General features: G+C 37.7%; 1 protein-coding gene across 1 annotated transcript in view; it reads right to left on the minus strand.

Moving 5' to 3' along the window:
• MGAT4D (MGAT4 family member D) overlaps positions 1–20,916 on the minus strand; it is a 47,063-nt gene extending 26,147 nt beyond the window's left edge. The window contains exons 1-3 of the mRNA XM_063107483.1: positions 20,823–20,916; positions 2,810–2,953; positions 275–412 (exon numbers count right to left, since the gene is read on the minus strand). Of these exons, the coding sequence (XP_062963553.1) occupies positions 275–412; positions 2,810–2,953; positions 20,823–20,916 (376 nt within the window). The remainder of the gene's footprint in view (positions 1–274; positions 413–2,809; positions 2,954–20,822) is intronic.
• Positions 20,917–21,956: the final 1,040 nt, after the last annotated feature.

The following is a 21,956-nucleotide window of genomic DNA, read 5'->3' on the forward strand; positions in this document are numbered from 1 at the left end:
CTATATCATATAGCCTAGGTATGCAGTAGGCTACACCATCTATGTTTGCCTAAGTACACTCTAGGATGTTTCCTCAATGACAAAGTCACCTAATGACACATTTCTTAGAATGTGTTCCCCTCATTAATCAACGCATGACTGTACTGACTTCTGAATGCCAGACAAACTGAGAGTATCAATCTGGGTATACTAATGTATTACATTTTAAAACTTAAAAGTATATTCCCAAAGGTCAAAATATCTGTATTTAATTTTCCAGTTCTGTATTTCTTACCGCCTGTTTTCCCTTTGCCAATAATTACATTAGGATAAGTTCTGTCTGCTTTCCTTAGATGAGGAAAAAAGAACTTTAAGTCTTCAAATGCATTAGATAATGTTTCATTCTTGGTCAGTGTATCCACTTCTGTTTTAACTGAAAGAGAAAAAAAATAGGGCTTCTGAGTTTACCACTATATGGATTTTTCTCCCTTGGTATAGTTTTTTAAGATGAGTGTTATAAATTAATTTACAGATTAATTTAATATTCAATAGATAGGAGAAATATTCTTACATGTGAATTATCAAATCATAACAATACAAAATATAGCTCAGAGATTATTGATTCATATTTATTTAAAACTATATTTAATTTAAGCCTAGCACTATGAGCTACACCACCAGAGGCCAGTACAACTGTCAGTTACAAATGAAGTACAACTGAAATATGCTTGAATTGGTTTCCTCTGCTACTTTGATTAATATCTCTTCATTAAAGTTCATGTCTTAATAACTTTGTTTTGTCACCCCTTAACATTTAATGACTCTATTTGTACCATTCATTAGAATTTGTCTCTACAGTTTTGGAAAGGAAAAACAAAGTTGAAGGACTCACACTACCCAATTTTAATTCATAATACATAACACAGTAATCAAAACAGTGTGGTATTATGTAAAAAATAGATACATAGACCAATGGAACAGAGTAGAGAATATAGAAACAGATCCACACAAATATGGTTGGTTTATTTTTGACAAAGGTGCAAAGGCAATTCAATGTAGAAAAGCCAGTTGACAAATGGTGCTGAAACACTTGCACATGTGAAAAAAATTGTAACTTGACCTGTACTTTACAGCACTTATAAGAATAAACTCCAGAAGTTTCGTAGACATAAATGTAAAACATAAAACTACAAAATTTTTTTAAAACATAAAAGAAAATATTCATGCCCCTAAGCTAGGTAAAGAGGTCTTAGATGATCAGTATACAACATAACAATAAATAAAACAAGAAAATACATTTAAAAATTTGATAAATTGGACTTCATCAAAAATTAAAAATGTTTGCCCTGTGAAGAATATCATAAATATAGTGAAAAGACAAGCAATAGACTGGAAAAAAAAATTTCCAAATCACAAATCCATCTAATATGTATCCAAGATAATATATAAAACTCTAAAAACTCAACAAGAAAACAAACCACCCAATTAAAAAAAAGCACAAGGTGGGGGAAGGTTAGAGAGAAATTGGTAAAGGGCCACAAAAAAATGTTTGCATTGTGCAATGAAACAAAATAAAAAAGACAAAATATTTGAACAGACATTTCTCCAAAGAAGATATCTGGATGGCAAATAAGCACATAAAAAAATGTTCAACATCATTAGTCACTAGGGAAATACATCTTAAAATTATGAGATACCATGACATTGGAATGGCTGTAATAATCTGGAGTGACTGGAACTCTCATACATTGCCACAGGAAATGCAAAATGGTACAGCCACTCTGGAAAAGTTTGGCAATTTTTCATAAAGTTAAACATACACTTACCATATGCCCCATCAGTCCTCCTTCTAGGTATTAATCCTAAGAAAAATGAAAATTTCTCTTCACACTAAAAATATGTATGTACATGGATGCTTATAGCAACATTTATTTGTAATTGTCAAAAATAAAAAATCACCCAAGTATCCCTCAGTTGGTGAAAGGATAAACAAACTGTATCCACTGTACATCCACACAATGAAATTCTATTCGGCAATGAAAAGGGAGCAAACGATTGGTACCACAACAATTTGCATGAATTTGTGCTAGGTGAGAAATGCCAGTCTCAAAAGGTTACACATTGCACAATTCCATTTGTCTGGCATTCTGGAAAAGGCAAAACTATAGAAACAGGGAACTGATCAGTGGTTGCTGGGGGTTAAGAGTGGGAAGACAATTTGACTACAAAGGGGAAACACAAAGCAGGACTTTTTATTCTGGAGAAATGGGAAACCACTGCAGGTTTCCAGGACAGTATAGCCTTCACTTTGGCTGTAGTGAGACCAAATAGGAGACAAGACTTGGAGATAAGCGAAAAGAAAGATTCCAAGTATGTAACATAATCCTAGTTATTCAGATGAGGCACAAAGCTGCTCTGACTAGTGTAGTGAAGAAGATGGTGGAAAATGTGGACAGATCTGTGAGATACTCGGTATGACGGACCAGCATCATTGCTTACTGACTGACGTGGAAGCATGCGGGAGTGAGAGGGAGGCGTCAGAGATGACGCTCAGGTTTCTGGCTGCATCTACTGGATGGATCATGGATTCTGGTGCAATTCACAGACACAGAAAACACAGGGAGACCATTTTCAAGGTAGGGATGAGGAGAAGATTATCAGTGATGTCTCTTATTTGATTTTTGCATGTCTCACACTAAAATAACCATACTGATTTAGTTATGTTTATTGGCGGGAAACACCCTAAGACCAAAAGGCATTAAATCTAAATTTCCCAAACAAGACATAAAACAAACAAACCACCACACACAAAAATTAAAGCAACACAAACCTAAGTTTCCTGATATAATTTCATACTTCATTTTATTCAAGGCTTTTACCAGCTCTTGGTGAGTGTGTTCAGTTCTGTTTTTTAAATGTAGCATTTTTTCCTTAAACTCCAGAATATAGTATCTACAGTTAGTTAATTGATTACCTGAAAAGAAAACATAAGTTTATGTTTATACATGTAGCTATGGTATCACGCAATTTTCTATAATAGATAATAAAGATGTAAAATATATGCTTCAATATATCTCTAGATAGCACTATATGTGTGAATATATGTATACACATATGTACACATAGTGCTATATTCGTATAGTATATATTTACATGTATATATGACTGGAAATAAAAATCAAAGTATTAAAAATAGCAATATGTGGAAGGTAGGATTATCAATGATTTTTTGCTTTATTACCTTCTGCTTGTCTATGTTTTACAAATATCTCATATTGTCCCTGTATTAGATTTGTAACTAGAGGGAAAACTCGTGGACCAAAAAACATTCTTAAGAATTTATCTGAAGAAAATGACCAGGTATATGTCACACAGATTTGACTCCAAGAATGTTTAACATAGGCAACATTAATTATCATTGTAATATACATGGAAACAACCTAAGTGCCTAACAATAGGAATGCTGGGTTCCACCAGCAGGTTTTTTCTCCCTTTCCTAACCTCTCCCACGCCCAACCCAAGAGCCAGCTGCGCTAATGCTTCACCCCTCGGCCCTAGAGACGGCCAGGGGATCTCCCTGGGGGGAGGGAGTGATCTGCCCGCCAACCCAGCCCCCTTAGAAAGGACACTCAGAGGCGACAGGCGTTCCCTCAAGCAGTTCCATTTATTGTTTGTTAAGCAAGCGCATTTAAGCTTTGCCAGCGGGGGAGTTCCCTCTGCCCAGCCAATCAGGGTAAAGATCACGTGATCATGCATGGGGGTTCCTTAAGCTATACTAAGCAACCATGCCTTGATCAGGAGCGCAGCAAACCAGGGTTGCCAATGGAATTAAACGAAAACAAAATGCGGAACCCAGCTGTCGCCTCCCACCTTGTTTCCTCTCCGTGCCATCTTTAGGTGGCCGCATGGAGAGGGCCTTGCCTAAATCGCCATTTTGGCGTTACTGAATCGCATATGAGCCCAACATAGGAAATTTGCTAAATAAATTTTAAAATATCCTTTTAAGAGTTCTGGTGGCTCTGGTGTCAAATCATGTATAAATGAAACCCAGTTTTGCCACTTAATATTATTGTAACCTTCGGCAAGTTACTTAATTTTTGTTAGCCTCTCTTTCTTTTTGTGTAAATATATATGTAAGAATCCCTGCTTCAGAGTCGTTGTTAAGATGGAATGTGATAATGTATGTAATTCTTAAGATGGAATGTGATAATGTATGTAAAATGTGGTTTACATACATTATCACATTCCATCTTAACAACTAATAAATATTTATTATTTATCAATAAATATTTATTGATAATAAACTAAGAAATATTTATTATTTATCAATGGACTAATCTTTATTCATTTATCAAAGGAATACTGTGTTGCTATGAAGAACCACATTGAAGAACCACATTATTATTCATAAATATTTATTGATAATATTTATTATTTATCAATGGACTACTCTTTATTCATTATCAGTGGAATACTATGTAGCTATGAAGAACCACACTGTAGAAGAATATTTAGTGTTGTAAAAACAATTGTTTTTTAAAAATAAAACCATGTTGCTGTGGACTGAATATCCCCCCAAATTCATCAAAGCTTAAATTGTGTCCCCCAAAGTTCCAGGTACTGGAAACTTGCCTCCCGTGACAGTGTTGAGAGAGTGGGAAATACTATTGTGATGACTGAAAGGTGAGGCCTTGGGGAGGTGATTAGATTCTGAGGACCATGACCTAATGAATGGATTAATAATGGTGGTCATGGGTATGGTTCTGAGGGCTTTAAAAAGCGAGCATGTGAGTCTCTCTCTTTCTGTCCTGCCATTTTCTGCCATGTGAGACCCCTGCATTGCCATAAAGCCACCACCAAAAGAAGACCCTCACCAGATGTGTTCCCTGGACTTTGTACTTTCTAGCCTCTGAAACTGTAAGCAATAAATTCCGTTTTCTTACAAATCACCCCGTTCCAGGTATTTTTTTTATAAGCAACAGAAATGGACTAATACACATGTTTAAAATAATTATATTTTTGCCAAAAAGTACACATATAGCAAGAAAAAGAGTAAGTGTAAAAGTTTATATTTTGACATATAATGTTTGATTGTGGGATTAAATGATATTTATATCCTATTTTTACAAAATTGTTTCTAAATCATGTTACATTGCTTCTGTAATCAGAAAAAAAAAAGCAAATAAAAAACACCTTTTATTTGTCATGTACTCTGTGTCAATAGAAATACAAAGTTGAAAAAGATATTGTTAGTTCTCACCTTTGGAAAATTCATAGGCCAATTGTAGAACTGCCTTAATTGATCATTTATGTCAATGTGGTATTTTTTACTTCCTTCCCCTTGAATATTAACGATTAAGAATAGAGGTGACATCAGTTATCAGCTTTATCTGGGGCCCTCTGACAATGGGTATATTCCAGAGTCCTGCCTCTCCACTCAGTTTGAACTTACCTACTCCCACCCCATTATTGAAAGGGAAGCTGGACAACAGTGGGCCATACCTATGAAAGGATGACTTGCCATATATGCTTATTACTTTGGAGGAAGAAGTAAAGAGAGAGTCTTTGCTCTTCTTTCAGAAAGTACAGAGTACAGCAGAAAGAGCCAGAGATGGACCAAGTTGCCTTTTCAAGAAGTGATTCTGCCTCCGTGTCAATGTGGCCTATAGAAGTCAGGTCTGATCAATCTCACCATTCAGATGAATCTCTCCTCTTTTGAGGTAATGAATGAGATAGTGTGAGAAGCTCCAAGAATTCACTTTAAAATGCCCTCTCTAGGATAGCAAAATGAAAGATACCCCCTGGAAGGAACTATGGACTCAGGAGAATAAGACATCACCCTGGCTTGTAGTGATACGGTATGCACAGAGGACAGAATTCAGACAGGCTGAGAGGGGAAAGGAAGGTCAGAGAAGGATTCTGGAGAACATGATGCTGGAGCAGACACTGGAAGGAGCATGAGTAATTAGACAGTCAAGGAAAGCAAGGAAAGGCATTCTAGGTAGAACACTGTGGGAACATAAAAGAGACATTCAAAAATACAGTGTCTATAAGACCTATAAGCTGTTCAGTATTTCAAGGGCAACATGGGGAAACTCAGAAGCGAGGTTAAAAGAGAAGTCTGGTTATGCTGATATTTTTGATATGCTATGATAAGGAGCTTGAACTTTTTCATATGTTTGTGTGTTTCTCAAACTTTTCTACTGAAAAACTTCTAATGGTAGTAAATTTGAATAAAAGGGATGCAGGTGGAAGCATAGTCTGAAATAGCCCACCACAGTCATGAGATTTTTGTGAAGTTTCTTTAAAATAGGTGCAGAATTTGTAGCCCAGTCCACAGTACATAATTGTTTAAATATGAATATAATGGAGTTCCCCATTTTTTTTTTAGGTGACTTTCTATATATCTAGGAGCACCACTCAGACCATCATGGGAACAACTGCTTCAATTGAAAAGTATTACTGACGATTAGGTGCAACATTTGTTTTAGAGAGATCATTCTGACGAAAACTTATGGGTTGCAGCAAATGGAGTTATAACAGGGAAGTTTATAGTAATAAATGCTTAAATAAAAAAAGAAGAATGACTTCAAATAAACAACTTAACAATACACCTCAAGTAACTAGAAAAAAGAACAAACTAAGCCCAAAGTTAGTAACAGGAAGGAAATAATAAAGATCAAAGCGGAAATAAATAAAACAGAGAATAGCAAAACAATAAAAAAGATTAAAAAACACTGATTGTTTTTTTTGAAAAGATAAACAAAATGGACAAAAGTTTAGCTACACCAACTAAGGAAAAAAGAGAGAAGATATGAATAAAATCATTAAATGCAGAAAAAGCACTTGTCAAAATTCAACATCTTTGGATGGTAAAAACTTTCAACTAATTAGGTATAGAAGGAATTAACCTCAACACAATAAAGGCCATATATGACAAACCTACAGCTAACATACTCAACAGTGAAAGCTGAAAAATTGTCTTCTAAGATTATGAACAAGACAAAGACACCCACTCTTGCCACTTCTATTTGTAGTACTGGAGGTCCTAGCCAGAGCTACTAGGCAAGAGAAAGAAATAGAAGCCTTACCAATTGGAAAGGAAGAAGTTGCCCCTGTTTGCAAATGACACTCTTTTATACAGAAAACCCAAGAGACTTCATCAAAAAACTGTTACAACTAATAAACAAATTCAATAAAGTTGCAGGATACAAAATCAACAGTAGCATATTTTTCAAAAATTTTAATATTTACTTGTACCTATTTGTGGGGTGCTATGTGTTGTTTTGTTGAGGGATTAGAAATCTTGATTCCCCTTTGATCTTAGGATTTTTAGGTAAATGCATGCATGGGGCTATAGCCCTTGAGTAGGGGACAATAGTCCACAGATAAGTTTTGCAAAAGTCATCTAATCAATTCTAATCACTGTTTAGGGATGGGATTGATTTGCTGGTTTGATTCCGGCTTGAAGGACTATTGACTATCTAACCTACTGATGGTTCTTAAGACATGCTAAGGAAACTGCTTGAATGCTGTTTAAATATGCTAAGGAAATCACTGTAGGGAAGTATGTGGAAAAGGAAATGTTTGCTAAGGACAAGCTGTTTGTTTGGTGGATGGACTTAGCTTTTTACAAATTTCATTTTGGAATGTCACATTGTTAATGTTACTGATGTTACTAGTTTCAGTTGTTTAAAGCAATACTTAGCCATAATTTACTTCTGTAACACTGCCTGTTTTTATGTCCTTCTTTGATGATTGAATCGATTGATTTTTCTTGTGAAACTTCCTTGTCTTGTCAATAGAAAGAAAGGTTGATTTTGAATCGGGGCTGCTGCCCCCTGATGGGCTGCAGTCCCTCTAGGCCTCATTCATGGTGCTTTTGAGTGATTCTTTCTTTTTTTCATCTTGGTTACACAGAGGGAAGTGTAACATTGTTTCAAAAACATGCATATACCGCACAAATTTCTTTTTATTGGAACATAACTGATTACATATTTGTGGGGTACAGAGTAAACTATCAGTATTTGTGTACAATATATGGTGATCAAATTAGAATGATCAGCATATTTATCATTACAAAATATAATCATTCTTCGTGTTAACTAACCAATTTCTCCCTAACTCCCTGTCCTTCTCCCTTTCCCACCTCTAGTGGCCAGAACATTTATTATTTATATATAGGGACTTGTTGTTGCCATGTTTTTGCTTCTTTTCTAATTGCTTTGTAGATCCTTTTTGTTTGTTTTCTGGTCTTACTGTCTTTCTTTGAGGTTGAGTGATTTTCTCTAGCAGTGTATTTTGATTTCTCACTATTTATATTCAGTATGTCTCTTGCAAGTTTTTGTGCTATGATTACCATGAGAGTTACAAAAACATGTTATCATTGTAATAGATTATTTTAAACTAACAATGACTTAACTTTGATATGTAAGAAAGAAGAAAAAACCAAAGTCAACTCTGCTTTGATGTCATTCTCACTGACTTTTTGACATTTTGCTATTTCTAGTTAAATCTTTTAATTTTGCCTATCTCTTATATGGTTATATATGTTATTGTCTTGTTAGGTTTGTCCTTTAATGTTCATACTAAGGATTAAAAAGTTTATTCACCACCCTTATAGCATTGGAATATTCTGAGATTGTCTTACTTACAGTGAATAAGTACTTACTTTACTAGTGAGGTATGTACCTTTAAATGTTTTGTTGTTACTCTTTAGCATCATCTAGTTTCAAATTGAAGAACTCCCTTTAGCATTTCTTGTAAGGCAGGTCTAGTATTGAATTCCCTTAGTTTTTTCCTGTCAGGAAAGACTTTATTCCTCCTTCATATTTAAAGGTTAGTTTTGCTGGATACAGAAATCTTGGCTGACAGTCTTTTTCCTTCAGCACTTTGAATATATCATCCCATTCCCTTCTGGCCTGTAGGCTTTCTACTGAGAAATCTGCTGAGAGACATATTGGGACTCTGTTGAATGATATGTGTTTCTTTTGCTGTTTTCTTTGTCTTTGGTTTTTAATAATTTGATTATGTTGTACGTTGGAGTGTCCCTCTTTGGATTGAATTTGATTTTTGACCTCTGAGTTTCCTGTACCTGGATGTTTTCATTTTTCTCCATATTTGGGAAATTTTCAATCATTATTTCCTTGAATATGCTTTCTAGGTCTCTTCCTTTTTCCTTTCCTTCAAGCATGCCAATTGTGCAGAGATTATTTTGTTTGAGGGTGTCCCATAATTGCTACAGTTTTGTTTCATTTTTTTCTTAAGTTTTTTCTTTTCATTCCTTTGATTGGATAATTTTGTATGTTTTATCTTTGAGCTCACTGATTCTCTGTTTGATCAGGTCTGCTGTTGGAGCTTTCTATCAAGTTTTTCAGGGCACAGAGCATATTCTTTATTTCTAGGATTTCTATTTTTTAAAATTGATTCTATTCCTTTGTCAAGTTTCTCATTCTCCTGAATTGTTTTCCAGATATCATCTAATTTTCAATCTGTATTTTCTTGTGACTCCCTGAATATCCTTAGGAGGGTTATTCTGAATTCTCTGTCAATCATTTTATAAATCTGCTGTTCTTCTGGGCCCATTGCTGGTGGTTTGTATAATTCTTTTGGTGGTATCATATTTCTCTGTTATTTCACAATCTTTGTGTCTTTATGTTGAAGCTTGGTCATTTGAGGGTACTATGACCTCTTCCAGGTTTCACATATGTTCTTTGTTGGTGTTAGACCTTTAATGGTTAATATCAGAGCTTTGTCTCTGGTATCTGTGTTTTTTTTCTTTCCCATTCTGTGGTGGATTAGTAGCTACCACCATCACTTAAACTCTGCACTGGAACTAACTTGCTGTCCTTGAATTGATGAAAACTTCCTGTGGGGACTGGGACTTGAGCTCTGTGTTTGAGCTAAATTGCTGCTCTGCTACTGTTTCTCAAACTGGGGAAAGCTTTTTGTGTCAACTGGATTTTAATCATCTGACTTTTAGTCACTTCTGGTTCTTGTGAGGTCACTACAGGCAAAACCATGCTGTGTCACAACTCTGGCCCAGGACTGAGTCTTTCCTACAATCTGCAGTTCTATCATCCTGACTGGTTTCCACTGCTGGTGCCTATTGAAAGACAGATCAGCTGCCTATGCTGCACCCCAATGCTCCCCTGGTGGGTCCGACTTCTCCCTGGCACTCAAACATTTCTAGTGGAAAAGGCTGTGCACGAGTCCCTAGCGAAGATTCACTGACCTCTGGATAGTTCATTCTTCCAGTTGGCTGTGGCCCCTTGCTCCTGGGGGCTAGAGGAAACTTTCTGGTAGTTTTGCTGGCCTGGGAGATGGGACAGTGCATTCTGAAGCACCCTTCCCCCTTGCAGACTCCAAGTAGCTTCACACATACGGTGCTGCTGCAACTTTGCTGTTTCTTGGTAGCTGCTCATGTTCTGTAGCTGTTCCTTGCCTCACACTACACCAGCCCCTGAAGCAGACAGGGCTTGGGTTGGAGTGTTTGGGGTGGTCCCTCCTCCCTCTGGCTTCCACACCTTCACACTTTCACAAATTCCACAGGTCTCTCCTCCTCTTCCCCTGAGAGTTCCAGCAATCTTAGGACAGCAGTTTATGCATTTTAATAGCTGTAAGTTGATCAGTTGTGAGGAGGAGTGATGCTGGGGATCATCTATTCTGCCATCTTTATGACATCACTCTCCAACACGAGCATTTCAGTACACTAACATTGAACTATCCGTATAAGAAATCAAGAAGACAATTCCATTTACAATAGCTACTAAAAAAAAAAAAATTTAGGAATATATTTAACCAAGAAGGTGAAAGACCTGTACAATGAAAACTATAAAACACTGATAAAACAAATTGAGGAAAATACAAATAGATAGAACGTATGTTGTGTTCATGGATTAATATTGTTAAAATGTCCATACTACGCAAAGTGATCTACAGATTCAATGCAATCGTTATAAAAATTGCAATGATGTTTTTCTCAGAAATAAAAAAAAAATCCTAAAATTCATAAGGAATCACAAAAGACGTCAAAAGTTAAAGCAATCTTGGGCAAAAAGGACAAAGATGGAGTTATCACACTATCTGATTTCAAAATATAATACAGAGTTATAGTAATTGTATTAGTTTGTTTTATGTTGCTGTGACAGAATACCTGAGACTGGGTAATTTATAAAGAACAGTGGTTTATTTGGCTTACAATTCTGGGACAGCTGCATCTGGCAATGGCCTCAGGCTGCCTCTACTCATGACAGAAAGTGGCAGGCAGCCGGTGGGTACAAGCAGATCACATGGCGAGAGGAAGCAAGAGAGAGAGAAGGTGCCAGGGTCTTATAAACAACCAGCTCTTGCAGGAATAAAGTGAGAACTCACTCACTACCCGCATCCCCCAGGGAGAGCATTAATCCATTCTTAAGGAATTGGCCCCAATGACTCAAACAGCTCCCAATACTGCTACATTAGGGATCACATTTCCACATGAGTTTTGGAGGGACAACACATTCAAACTCAGTAATCAAAACAGCACGATGCTGTTATGAAAATAGGCACATGGACAAATGGAACAGAATAGAGAATCCAGAAATAAATCCAAGCATTTATGGTCAATTGATTTTTGTCAAAAGTACCAAGAACTCACAATGGGGAAAGGACAGTCTCTTTAATAAACGGTGTTGAGAAAACTGAATATTCACATGTTGAAGAATGAAATTAGACTCTTATTTCACTCCACATATAAAAATCAACTCAAAAGGGATTAAAGACTTAAACATAAGACCTGAAACTGTAAAACTGCTAAAGGAAAATATGGAAAGAAAGCTCTGTAACATTGGTCTGGGCAATGAATTTTTGGATGTGAGCTCAAGGCACAGGCAAAAATGCAAATATAGACAGATGGGATTATATTAAACTTAAAAGCTCTGCACAGCAAAGGAAACATTCAACAGAATAAGAGACACCCTATGTGTAATGGAAGAAAATATTTGTAAACCATACTTCTGATAATGGGTTAATATCCAAAATATATAAGGAACGCAACTCAATAGCAAGAAACAACCTGATTAAAAATGGGTAGCGGACCTGAATAGGCATTTTTCAAATGAAGACATACAAATGACCAACAGGTACATGAAATAATGCTCAACATCACTAATCATCAGGGAAATGCAAATTAAAACCACAATGAGATACCAATCTCACACCTGTGGAATGGTTGTTTAAAATACTAAAGATAAGTGTTGGCGAGGATGTAGAGAAAAGGCAACCCTTGCAAACTATTGGTGGGAATGTAAATTAGTACATCATTATGGAAAACAGTATGTAGACTCTTCAAAAAATTATAAATAGAACTACCACACAATCCAGCAATCCCACTACTATATATTCAAAGGAAATGATATCAGTATGTTGAAGAGATATCTGCACTCCCATGTTCACTGAAGCATTATTCACAATAGCCAAGATATGAAATTAACTTAAGTGCCCATCAATGGATGAATGGATAAAGAAAATGTGATATATATACACAATGGAATACTAATTAACCTTTAAAAAGAATGAAATCTTCTCATTTGTGACAACATGGATGAACCTGGAGGACATGATCTTAAGTGAAATAAACCAGGCACAGGAAGAAAAATACCACATTATCTCACTTACGTGTGGAATCTAAAGAAGTTGAACTCATAGAAGCAGAGAGTAGAATGGTTGTTACTAAGGGTTGGGGTTGGGGATTTTTGGTCAAAGGATACAAAATTTCAGTTAGGTAGAAGGAATAAGTTCAAGAGATCTATTGTACAATATGATGACTATAATTAAAAACAATGTATTGCATTCTTGAAAGTTGCTGAGAGAGTATATTTTAAGTGTCCTCACTACAAAAATGACAAGTATGTGAGGTAACGCATATGTTAATTAGCTTGATTTAGCCATTCCACAATGTACACATATTTCAAACCATCATATTGTACATGATAAATACACGCAATTTTTATTTGTCAATTAGAAAATAACTTTTAAAAAAAGAAAGCTCTCTGTTGCCCTGTAGAAGATTGTTTTAGGAAGACAAAACCAAAGCCAGTGACACCAACAGTTAGAAATTTATAGTAATAATAGTTTCAAGTGAGAGATGATAGAATATGCTATGGCAAAAAGGATTAGGAAAAAGGAAATGAATGTGAGAAATATCTGAGATCTTTTATTGGAAAGACTTAGTAACTGATTGAGAGGAGACTAGACTCCCTGCTATGTTTCTGCCATGACTACTAGATTTTTAACATGGTATTCCATCTGGATTGGGGAAAATATAGAAGCAGCAGGACCAGAAGTTGTTGTGGTGCTTATGAGACATTCAAATACACGGCAGACATTTGGCTATATGACTTTGAAGTTCACGGGAAAGATTAGGGATAGTATTACAGGTTTGAGAGCAAAAGCCTTGATATTCACTCATAAAATGGAGGGAGAAAACGTAGTGATAAAAATTCTGCCCCCGTCTGATCTCCTACTGTTTCCTTCATCCCTTGGCTCATACTAGCTCTGGCTTAGGGAAAAGAGTTCAATCTTTGAAATCCAGCAGGGTGCTTATGTGTCTGATTCTCAGAGGTGTTAAATCCTCGGCCATGGGCAGAAATGGCCCTGTTTGATGGAAGTATATATCCATCCTGTTGTTCCTATTCACCTTTCAGATGGGCCAGATTGGAACAAAACCTGTGTCTTGACCTGAGCTACTCTACTAAGGACAGGAAACAGCTAATAAATTGTAATATTCTGCTTTTTGTCTACCAAGCTTCAGTGGATCATACACCCCAAGGTACAGCAGAAGAAAGTTAAATTCACTGTTTCACTATTCTTTAACAAGATCTTTTGTCTTTCCCCCCATAGGTTGGAGTGATCCTCCTTGCCCCAGTCCACACTCAAAACAGCTAGTTCCATTTCAAAGGTCTATCATTAGCAACTCTCCATTTCCAGTTATTAACCATCAAGTGTCCCGAATGCAACACAACTTTATGTTATATGGTTGACCCTGCCAACAGGGACTCCCATCAATAGGGTCCATAGGCAAATAAGATTTGGGTATTGTGGATAGTTGAGCTTGCTGAAACAGGGCAGTGAAGGTTTGTGGAAAGACCCAACTGATTGTCTACTCACTACAGAGATAGAGAGCTCAGGCCACTGTCCAGCAGTGGGTGTTGCACTCCATGCCTGACAAAGCCCTGACCTGCTAGGGTACAACTGCCATATCTCAAGGCTCTATATATGTATAGTCTTCACCAGTGAGTGAGTGGTGGTACGAGGTATATGATTTCCTCTCTCAATCCACCTCCAGGAAAAGGACAATGATGACAGTGAGAAAGCAATGCTAGATCCAGGCCACACTTTAATCCTCGTACCAAATCATTCTGTTAGGAGAAGATGGATGGGTTAATTTTTTCTTGGAAGTCCTTTGAAGGCTTCCTGGTTTGGGCCCTGGAGCCAAGTCATTCCAGCTGAGGCACTGGCAGTTGGATCTCCAGGACCTGTTGGTTTACTGGTTGGAGATTTCTGGTGATCATCACTGTCCTCACAGGCAGTAGTAGGAAGTTTCCGTTTTCTCTACAGATGGAAGTGTCTAGTCCTAGCAGAGAGATCACTAACCATTTGGTCTCAGTAGACAGTGGAGAATAAAGAATAAAAGGAACTTTCTCTATCTTCCTGAAATACTATGAATCCAGAGTGCTCAGAATTCATTTACAATCGTTAGTAAAGCCTAAGAGTTTTTCTTTGGGAAGGGGTTCCCAAGGAACTTCCCAGAGACGACTCCTGCATCTTACTAGCCAGAATAGTCACATGGCCATCCAGTTCATTCATTCCTTCTTTCATTCAACAAATATTTATTAAGCTTAATACTATTAAACATACTGTGGTTACAGTAATAAACAAAATGAACTCTCTGCCTTCTTGGAGTTTACATTCTATGGGATGGAAATGAACAATAAACAAATAAGTGAATTATACATTTTATTAGAGGATGATAAATACAAGAAAAATTGAAGTGGGAAAAAGGATATACAGTGTTTGTTGATACTGGGAGAGACTTCCATTTTAAATAGGGTGACCAGGGAAGGCCTTTCTAAGATAACATTTGAATAAAGACCAGAACAAAGTGAAAAAGGAATGTTGCAATTGGCTGGGGAAAGAGCTTTTTAGACAGAATGGTGAGTGCAAAAGCCCTGAGGCAGGAGCATGACCATTATTTCCAGAAACAGCACTGAGGCCAGTGTATCTGAAGCAGAGTAAATGATGGGAAGAGGGGTAGGTAATGAAGTTAAAGTGACATTTGTGAGAACTTTAGCTTTTACTTTAAGCAAAATGGGGAGCCAGCAGAAGATTACAAACACAGTTACATAATCTGACTTAACGTTTGAGCAGAAACATTTTATTTGCTGTGTGAAAAACAGACTGTAGGGGAAACAAAGACTGGGGAAGAAGGACCAGGAGACTGTGGCTGAGCATAGGCTGGTAGTGAAATTAGTGGTGAGAAATGGTTCAATTCTGGATATATTTTGAAGCTAAAGAAGATAGGATTTGCTGAAAGATTGAATGTGGGATATGAAAAAAAAGAGAGAAGATGATACTCTGAGCAATTAGCAGAATGGAGTAGCCATTTACTAAGGTGGAGAAGATGGGGGGAAGCAAGTTTTGGAAGTTGTCACTTGTGACAATATGGATGAACCTGGAGGACATTATGTTAAGTAAAATAAGCCAGGCACAGAAAGACAAATATAAAATTATATAAATATAAAACTCTAAAGTAATGCTGATGTATTTGGGTTAAAAAGAGTTATTTTTTCATTCATCTGCCTTGTGTGAATAAGAGCACACATGTGCATAGCCTGTGGCAAAACCTGGATAATGCAAAAACTCTCCTGCTCAAAACCCTTCAAAGATTTCTCATCACTCTTAGGTAGGGTTTCCCGGGTAATATTCTCCTTGCAAAATGGATCATGTGTTTGGAGTTGATATATCATGGGTGATGCAATATATTTGGGTTTCGACACTGTAGGTCAGTCTCTCAGGGATCAATTTGGTAAACATGAAAAGAGTTTTCTCTAGAGGAAGCAGTTTTTACAGAAACAAGCATACAGAAATATTAAAGTACATAATCTCTAATCTGCTTCTTGTACATTCTTCCCTGGTAATTCATTGTATCAATATTATATTTAAAATATTTATACTACTTGCATATTCACTTAGGTATTTAGTAAGGATGAAATGTTATAAAATCATATTGCAAAGGTTTGAAATAAACAATAATTAGATGCTTTGCATCAATGGAGCATCTTTGTGGTGAAATTGTGAACAAACATCAGTTCAGTGTGCAATGGGCCACACTGCCCATGAAAAAAGCTTCCAGGTAAGACCCTAAGTGCCATTGATCCTTGCTTCTCACAGCAAGGGCCCAAGGCACTGCTCTCCAGAAGAAATAAAATGCAAGCCCCATTTGTAACTTAAAATTTTATACTATCCACATTTTAAAAAGTGAAAAGAAAAGTGAAAGTAACATGAAACAGTATATTTTATTTAATCCAACATATCCAAAATGTTATTTCAACATATAATCAATAGGATATTTCACATTCTTTTTTTATACTAAGTAGTCTAAATCTTGTGTGTGTTTTACACTTGCAGCAATTGGAATTCAGATGCTAAATTTTATTAATTATAGTGAAATGTAGTCATACCAAAACAGTAAAGTTTTGCTTAACAGAGAAATATTTTGCATTACTTCAGTTATTAAATGCAAATTTCAACTACATAAAATAAAATTACAAGAAAAACTCAGTTCCTCAGTTGTACTAAGTGCATGTCAAGTGCTCCATAGCCACCTGACTAGGGCCTACCATGTTGGATAGCACAGGTCTCTGGCATCAGCTGTGAACTTCTTAGAAATACAGTATCTCAGCTTCACCCAGGCCTACGGAATCAGAATGTGCATTTTAGTAAGATTCCCAGGTGACTGGGATGCACATTAAAACTTGAGAAGCACCATTATAGATATCATTGTTTTATCTTTGTCATCAGTAATATTACCATAGTTCAGGCTTTATTGCCTTCAGCTGCACTATTATACTTGCCTCTTAATTGGTCTCCCACCTACAATCCATAATTAATCTTCTGGAAACACTGCTCAAGGACTGTAAATTGTCCCCTGTATTTACCGAATAAAGTCCAAACTACTTGCCTTGGTAGAAGGTACTATACAACATGGCCATAGCCTGACTTCATTCATTCACTAGACACCTCCAGTAAGGAGAAGCATGTGAGATATTCATTCTTTCTTCGGCTACTTACCACGTGCCACTTATTGTGCTATGAGATAGGAAAGCAAGCATGGATAAAGTCAGGTTCCTGCTCTAAATACTGACAATCAGGCTGCAAGTGATGGGGGAAAGGAGCATATATTTAAACAAATAATTATAATTGCTAACATGAAATTGTCCTCAAAGTGGCACAGTGAGGAAGGAATGATTAATTCTTAAGGAGAACTGAAGTGTGGGGAAGAGAGGTGAGAAAGGCTTCAGAGAAGAGGAAATATTTGAGAACTTGAATAATGTTTAGAATTTTGCCATACAGCAAAATGCAGGGAAGGGCATTTCAGACTAAGAAAACAACATGATAAATGCATCAGAGTATGAAATGGTTTGGTGTATCTAGGGGAAAGTACTTCTCTCAGGAAATAAAAAGAAGAGCAAAAAGGCAAGGTGTTAAAGTATTGGCAGGCCACTTTAAATTTATTAGTCATTTACTTGTACCCAACATGGTTCCAAAGAAAGAATATCTGAGACAGTTTGTGGGAGATGAAGCTAAAAAGGAAAAATAGGTTTCAGATTGCTCCTCACCATGTGTGCTTTGCAATAATCAAATCACACTACATACCAGCCCTTTAAGTTCTCCATGAGTGGCCCTCTATGCATTAGGTTTTATTGTGAAATATATCAGGTGTGACAAAGAGTATATAAAATGGTTTAAACATCCACAAACCAATCACTACCTAAGCCTTAGGGTATCCCATCTGTTTCCTTCTAACATCAAATTCCACTTCCTCCTCAACCACAGATAAGCAGAATCCTGAATTTTGTATTAATAATCGATTGCTTTTCTTTATAGTTTTACCACCTTTGCAAATTTACTTACTCTTGGTTTTAGACATTAATAAATAAAACATATGTATTCTTCTGTATTTCTTTTGCTCAATTTATCCTCATGAGATTCATCCATATTGATGGGTCAAGCTGTAGTTCATTTTTGCTGCTGTAAAACGTTCCACTGTACTGAATATACCACAGCATACATATCTCTTCTGTTGTTAATGAGCAATGATAAGAAATGCTACCAAGAACATTCTGGCACATGTCTCCTCGTAAACATGTTCAAGAATTTCCCTAAGATATATCTGGTGGTAGGGATGCTATTTAAAACATGTAACAACTTCTATGGCACGGGTATTGATCGGTGAGAGCAGAAGGTTCTCACTCCTATACACTATTGGTAAGGCTGTATACCAGTTTCAACCCTGACTAATAGTGGAATTGCTAAGAAATAGGAAATGTATATATTTCATAACAGAAGTGATTGAATGTATATTCCTCTCCAAGGGAAGTTTTCGCAAATTCCTGAAGGTCCATCTCCTCACCAAATATCTGACTTTCCAATCGAAAAAATCAGATTGCTAATTATGTTTTCCTATGTCTATCCAACGTTCATGTTGCACTTTGCTTTAGAGTTTACTTTGCTGTTATTAATACTTGTATAGCTACGTCAACTTTCTTTGGCTTGGGTTTGTGGATATATATTTTCCCTCCTTTTTCTCCCAACATTTCTGTCTTTAAAATTTAAATATGTCTCTCATAAGCATCATCAAGTTGGGTTTTGTTTTATATGCAGTTGGAAAATATTTTAATTTCTTTTTGGAGCATTTAATACAATCAGTGATACAGTTATATGTTATTTTAGTATTATTTTAGCGGTTAGACTAGAGATTTCAACATGGATCCTTGACTTATTACAGTGTAGTACAAATTCTTACATTCTCACTTCTCGATAGTGTTACAAGTTTAGTACAATCTGATTGTTTTATTTTTATCATCATTGATATTATCTTAGTTCAGGCTATGACTATGACTACTTAACTGTTTGAATGCATGACATACCTGACCCCAAATTTTCCAATATGTTTATTGAAAAAACTCTTCGTATAAGTGGACCCATGCAGTTCAAAGATTTGCTGTATTTAAAAGCGAGTTCCACAGAAATACACACATAGAAAATGAAAAATCTGATTTATCTGCTATTTTAAGAGTGTTTCATTCTCAAGAACAATATCTTGTTTTCTGAACTTGAATATATGAATGATGGGAATATAAATGCCTTGAGGAACCAAACTTCTTTTTTCAGGTAATAACTAGAAAACACACCAAAATGATTGTATGTATCTCAAAGTCTACAGTTTCACTGTAAGAATATTAACTGTATTAAAACTTCCTCGGAGATTACCATTCTAAATTACCTTCCAAAGTTACTATAAAAAGTTTACATTTTAATTTCTAATTACAAGAAACTGTTATATAGATGTGCTCATTGTTTATTGTTCTAAAAAATAAAAACACATTTGGAAAACGTAGAGGAGGGAAACGGTATAAAATGATTAAAGATTAGCAGAAATCTTATAAATCCAATAAATTAGTGTGCATTTCTAATCTTTAAAATGAGTGGGATAGAATGTGGATATTTTGTGTACATGATGACAAATTTAGCGTTAATTAGAGGACTAAAACATGAAGCCACTTTCAAATTTGAATCTCAGTACTACAACCAAGATTACTTTGTGTGCACCTAAGTCATAAATGTGTTCAATAAGAAAAATAAAATTTAACCTAAAACAACATAAGGACAATCTTGGAAGGCTGGATTAAAAATTTACAAAGTTCTTAAGTCTTAAATTCAAAAACTAAACTATATAAAACGCTAAAACATTACACTATGGACGACTAGAATTGTAAGGTAGAATACAAGACACCTAGTTAGATTTGAACTGCAGATAAAAACAAGAAATAAAATTTTAGAATAATTATGTTCCCTGCAATTTTTTATACTAAAGTTTTATGATTGCTTACCTGAAATTCGAGTTTAATTGGGCAACCTTTTTGTTTATTTGCTAAATTGGCACTCCTATAGACAACGACAAATTAAAACCTTGGTGTGTTTCAGAGTGGTAACACAAGACGCATTGGTGCACCTGACAAAGTCCAGGTGCTAGACCAGTGCTCTAACTCGCCAGTTATGTCTCTCTCCATCATCCAACTACTGTTCAGATTAGAAAAATACTTTAGGGAGCCCTATAATATAACCTAGACCCTAAAAGAGGAAAGGTGTTGGCTGTGTAAGAGAATTTCTCGAAGTCAGACATTTATACGTTCCTGGAAATGATCGGAAGAAGAAAGCACAGGAGTGGGGTGGAAAGTGGGGCACAGATTGGGCCCCTGAGCCTTTGTACGGAAAAGGAGCCGCAGAGGCGAGGCAGAGCCGGGAGGCCCGGGTGGGGCCAGATCCGTTATCGCGCGCGCCTGGGCTGGGGCACGGCCGCCCCCAAGCAGGCGGGGGCGCCGTTAGGGCTTCACCGCCCGACGGACAAGGGCGTGGGGACCGCGTCTGTAACGCTCCGACGCGGGGATCCCAGGGAGGAGGCGACCGCCTGCAGGCTCCTGTGTCGCCCCGCTACGCTCCGCCCCCGCCGCTCGGGCATTCGCGGAGCCCCGCAGCGGGAGAGGCGGGAAAGGAGGCAGGAGAAGCCACACGCCGCTTACTAGTTTGACTCATCCTGGAGATGCAGAAGCAGGAGAAGCTGAAGAGCAAGACCGCGACGAGCGCGATCAGCACGTTCGCTTGCTTGGGCCTCATGGCGCCGGCTGCGAGGCGAGCAGCGCGGCGGGTGCAGGGCGCCGGGCAGCGCCCCGGGCGCGGGGGCGGAGCGCGCGGTGTCGGCGCCCCCGGACCGCGCCTGTGCGGCTCCCAGCCCGCCCCCACGTCGCTTGGGGCCCCAGCGCACCCATACTGGAGCGCTCCCCTTCCGCAGCACTTCTCTGCACCCTTTGCTTCCTGTCCGCGGTTCAGCACACGCCGCTTGCTAGGGCCGCCGGTAGTTAAATGCCCGGCACGTGGTGGGCGATCCGTAAGTTGTTTTCCTGCAGCAGTTTATAAGACTTTTCACCAAGGCTGGGGAACGTCAGGAGAGCATCAGTAGGATAAGACCGTCTGGGATCCTCCATCTGTCGTTTTCTATTTGGGTTGTCCACGTCGACCTCGCCTCTTCCTTGGGACGCTGGCAGCGTCTGGTTGTCAGTGTTCTACCCCAGACCAACACAGCACCACTGGCCGGCTGGCTCTGGCCCCTTGAAAGGGGAAGAGATTTGAACACATACCAGCCTGTGGATGCCATTATAAGCCTGTATTTTCTCATGTGCTAATGGCCAGGCATTGTGACCTTCGGTTGAGCAGGGACCCGGCCAGATCCCAAAAGAGGGAACAGGAGAAATAAATACCTCAACTTTATTCTCCTTCATCTCTTCAGTCTCCTGGCGGTGCTGGCCACAGGTTAAGCTGGGCCGGAAGCCAGAGGGGAAGGAAGTTCAGCTTTCTACAGCAGATCATATAAACCTGTCTCCTGGGGTATGGAGCAGGATTGAGAAAGATGTGAAGTAGATTGGGGTGGGAGAAGGAAGCTATCCAGCAAAAAGAAACATCTCCAAAATCAGTGTTTCATTGCCTACTCAAATTACCTGGGTGGCTTGTTCTAGAGGGTGATGGGCCATCGGTTTGGTGTTTTATTCACCTTTTTAACCAGCTCAATTTTTATTGTGGGTATCTTTGTGACCCACTATCATCCTGCCTTGAATATTCCATAGGCCTTCTACAATTGCATCTCCTGCACTGGGGTATTT

Source organism: Cynocephalus volans, chromosome 9 (assembly GCF_027409185.1).
Source record: "Cynocephalus volans isolate mCynVol1 chromosome 9, mCynVol1.pri, whole genome shotgun sequence".
NCBI classification, from domain to species: domain Eukaryota; kingdom Metazoa; phylum Chordata; class Mammalia; order Dermoptera; family Cynocephalidae; genus Cynocephalus; species Cynocephalus volans.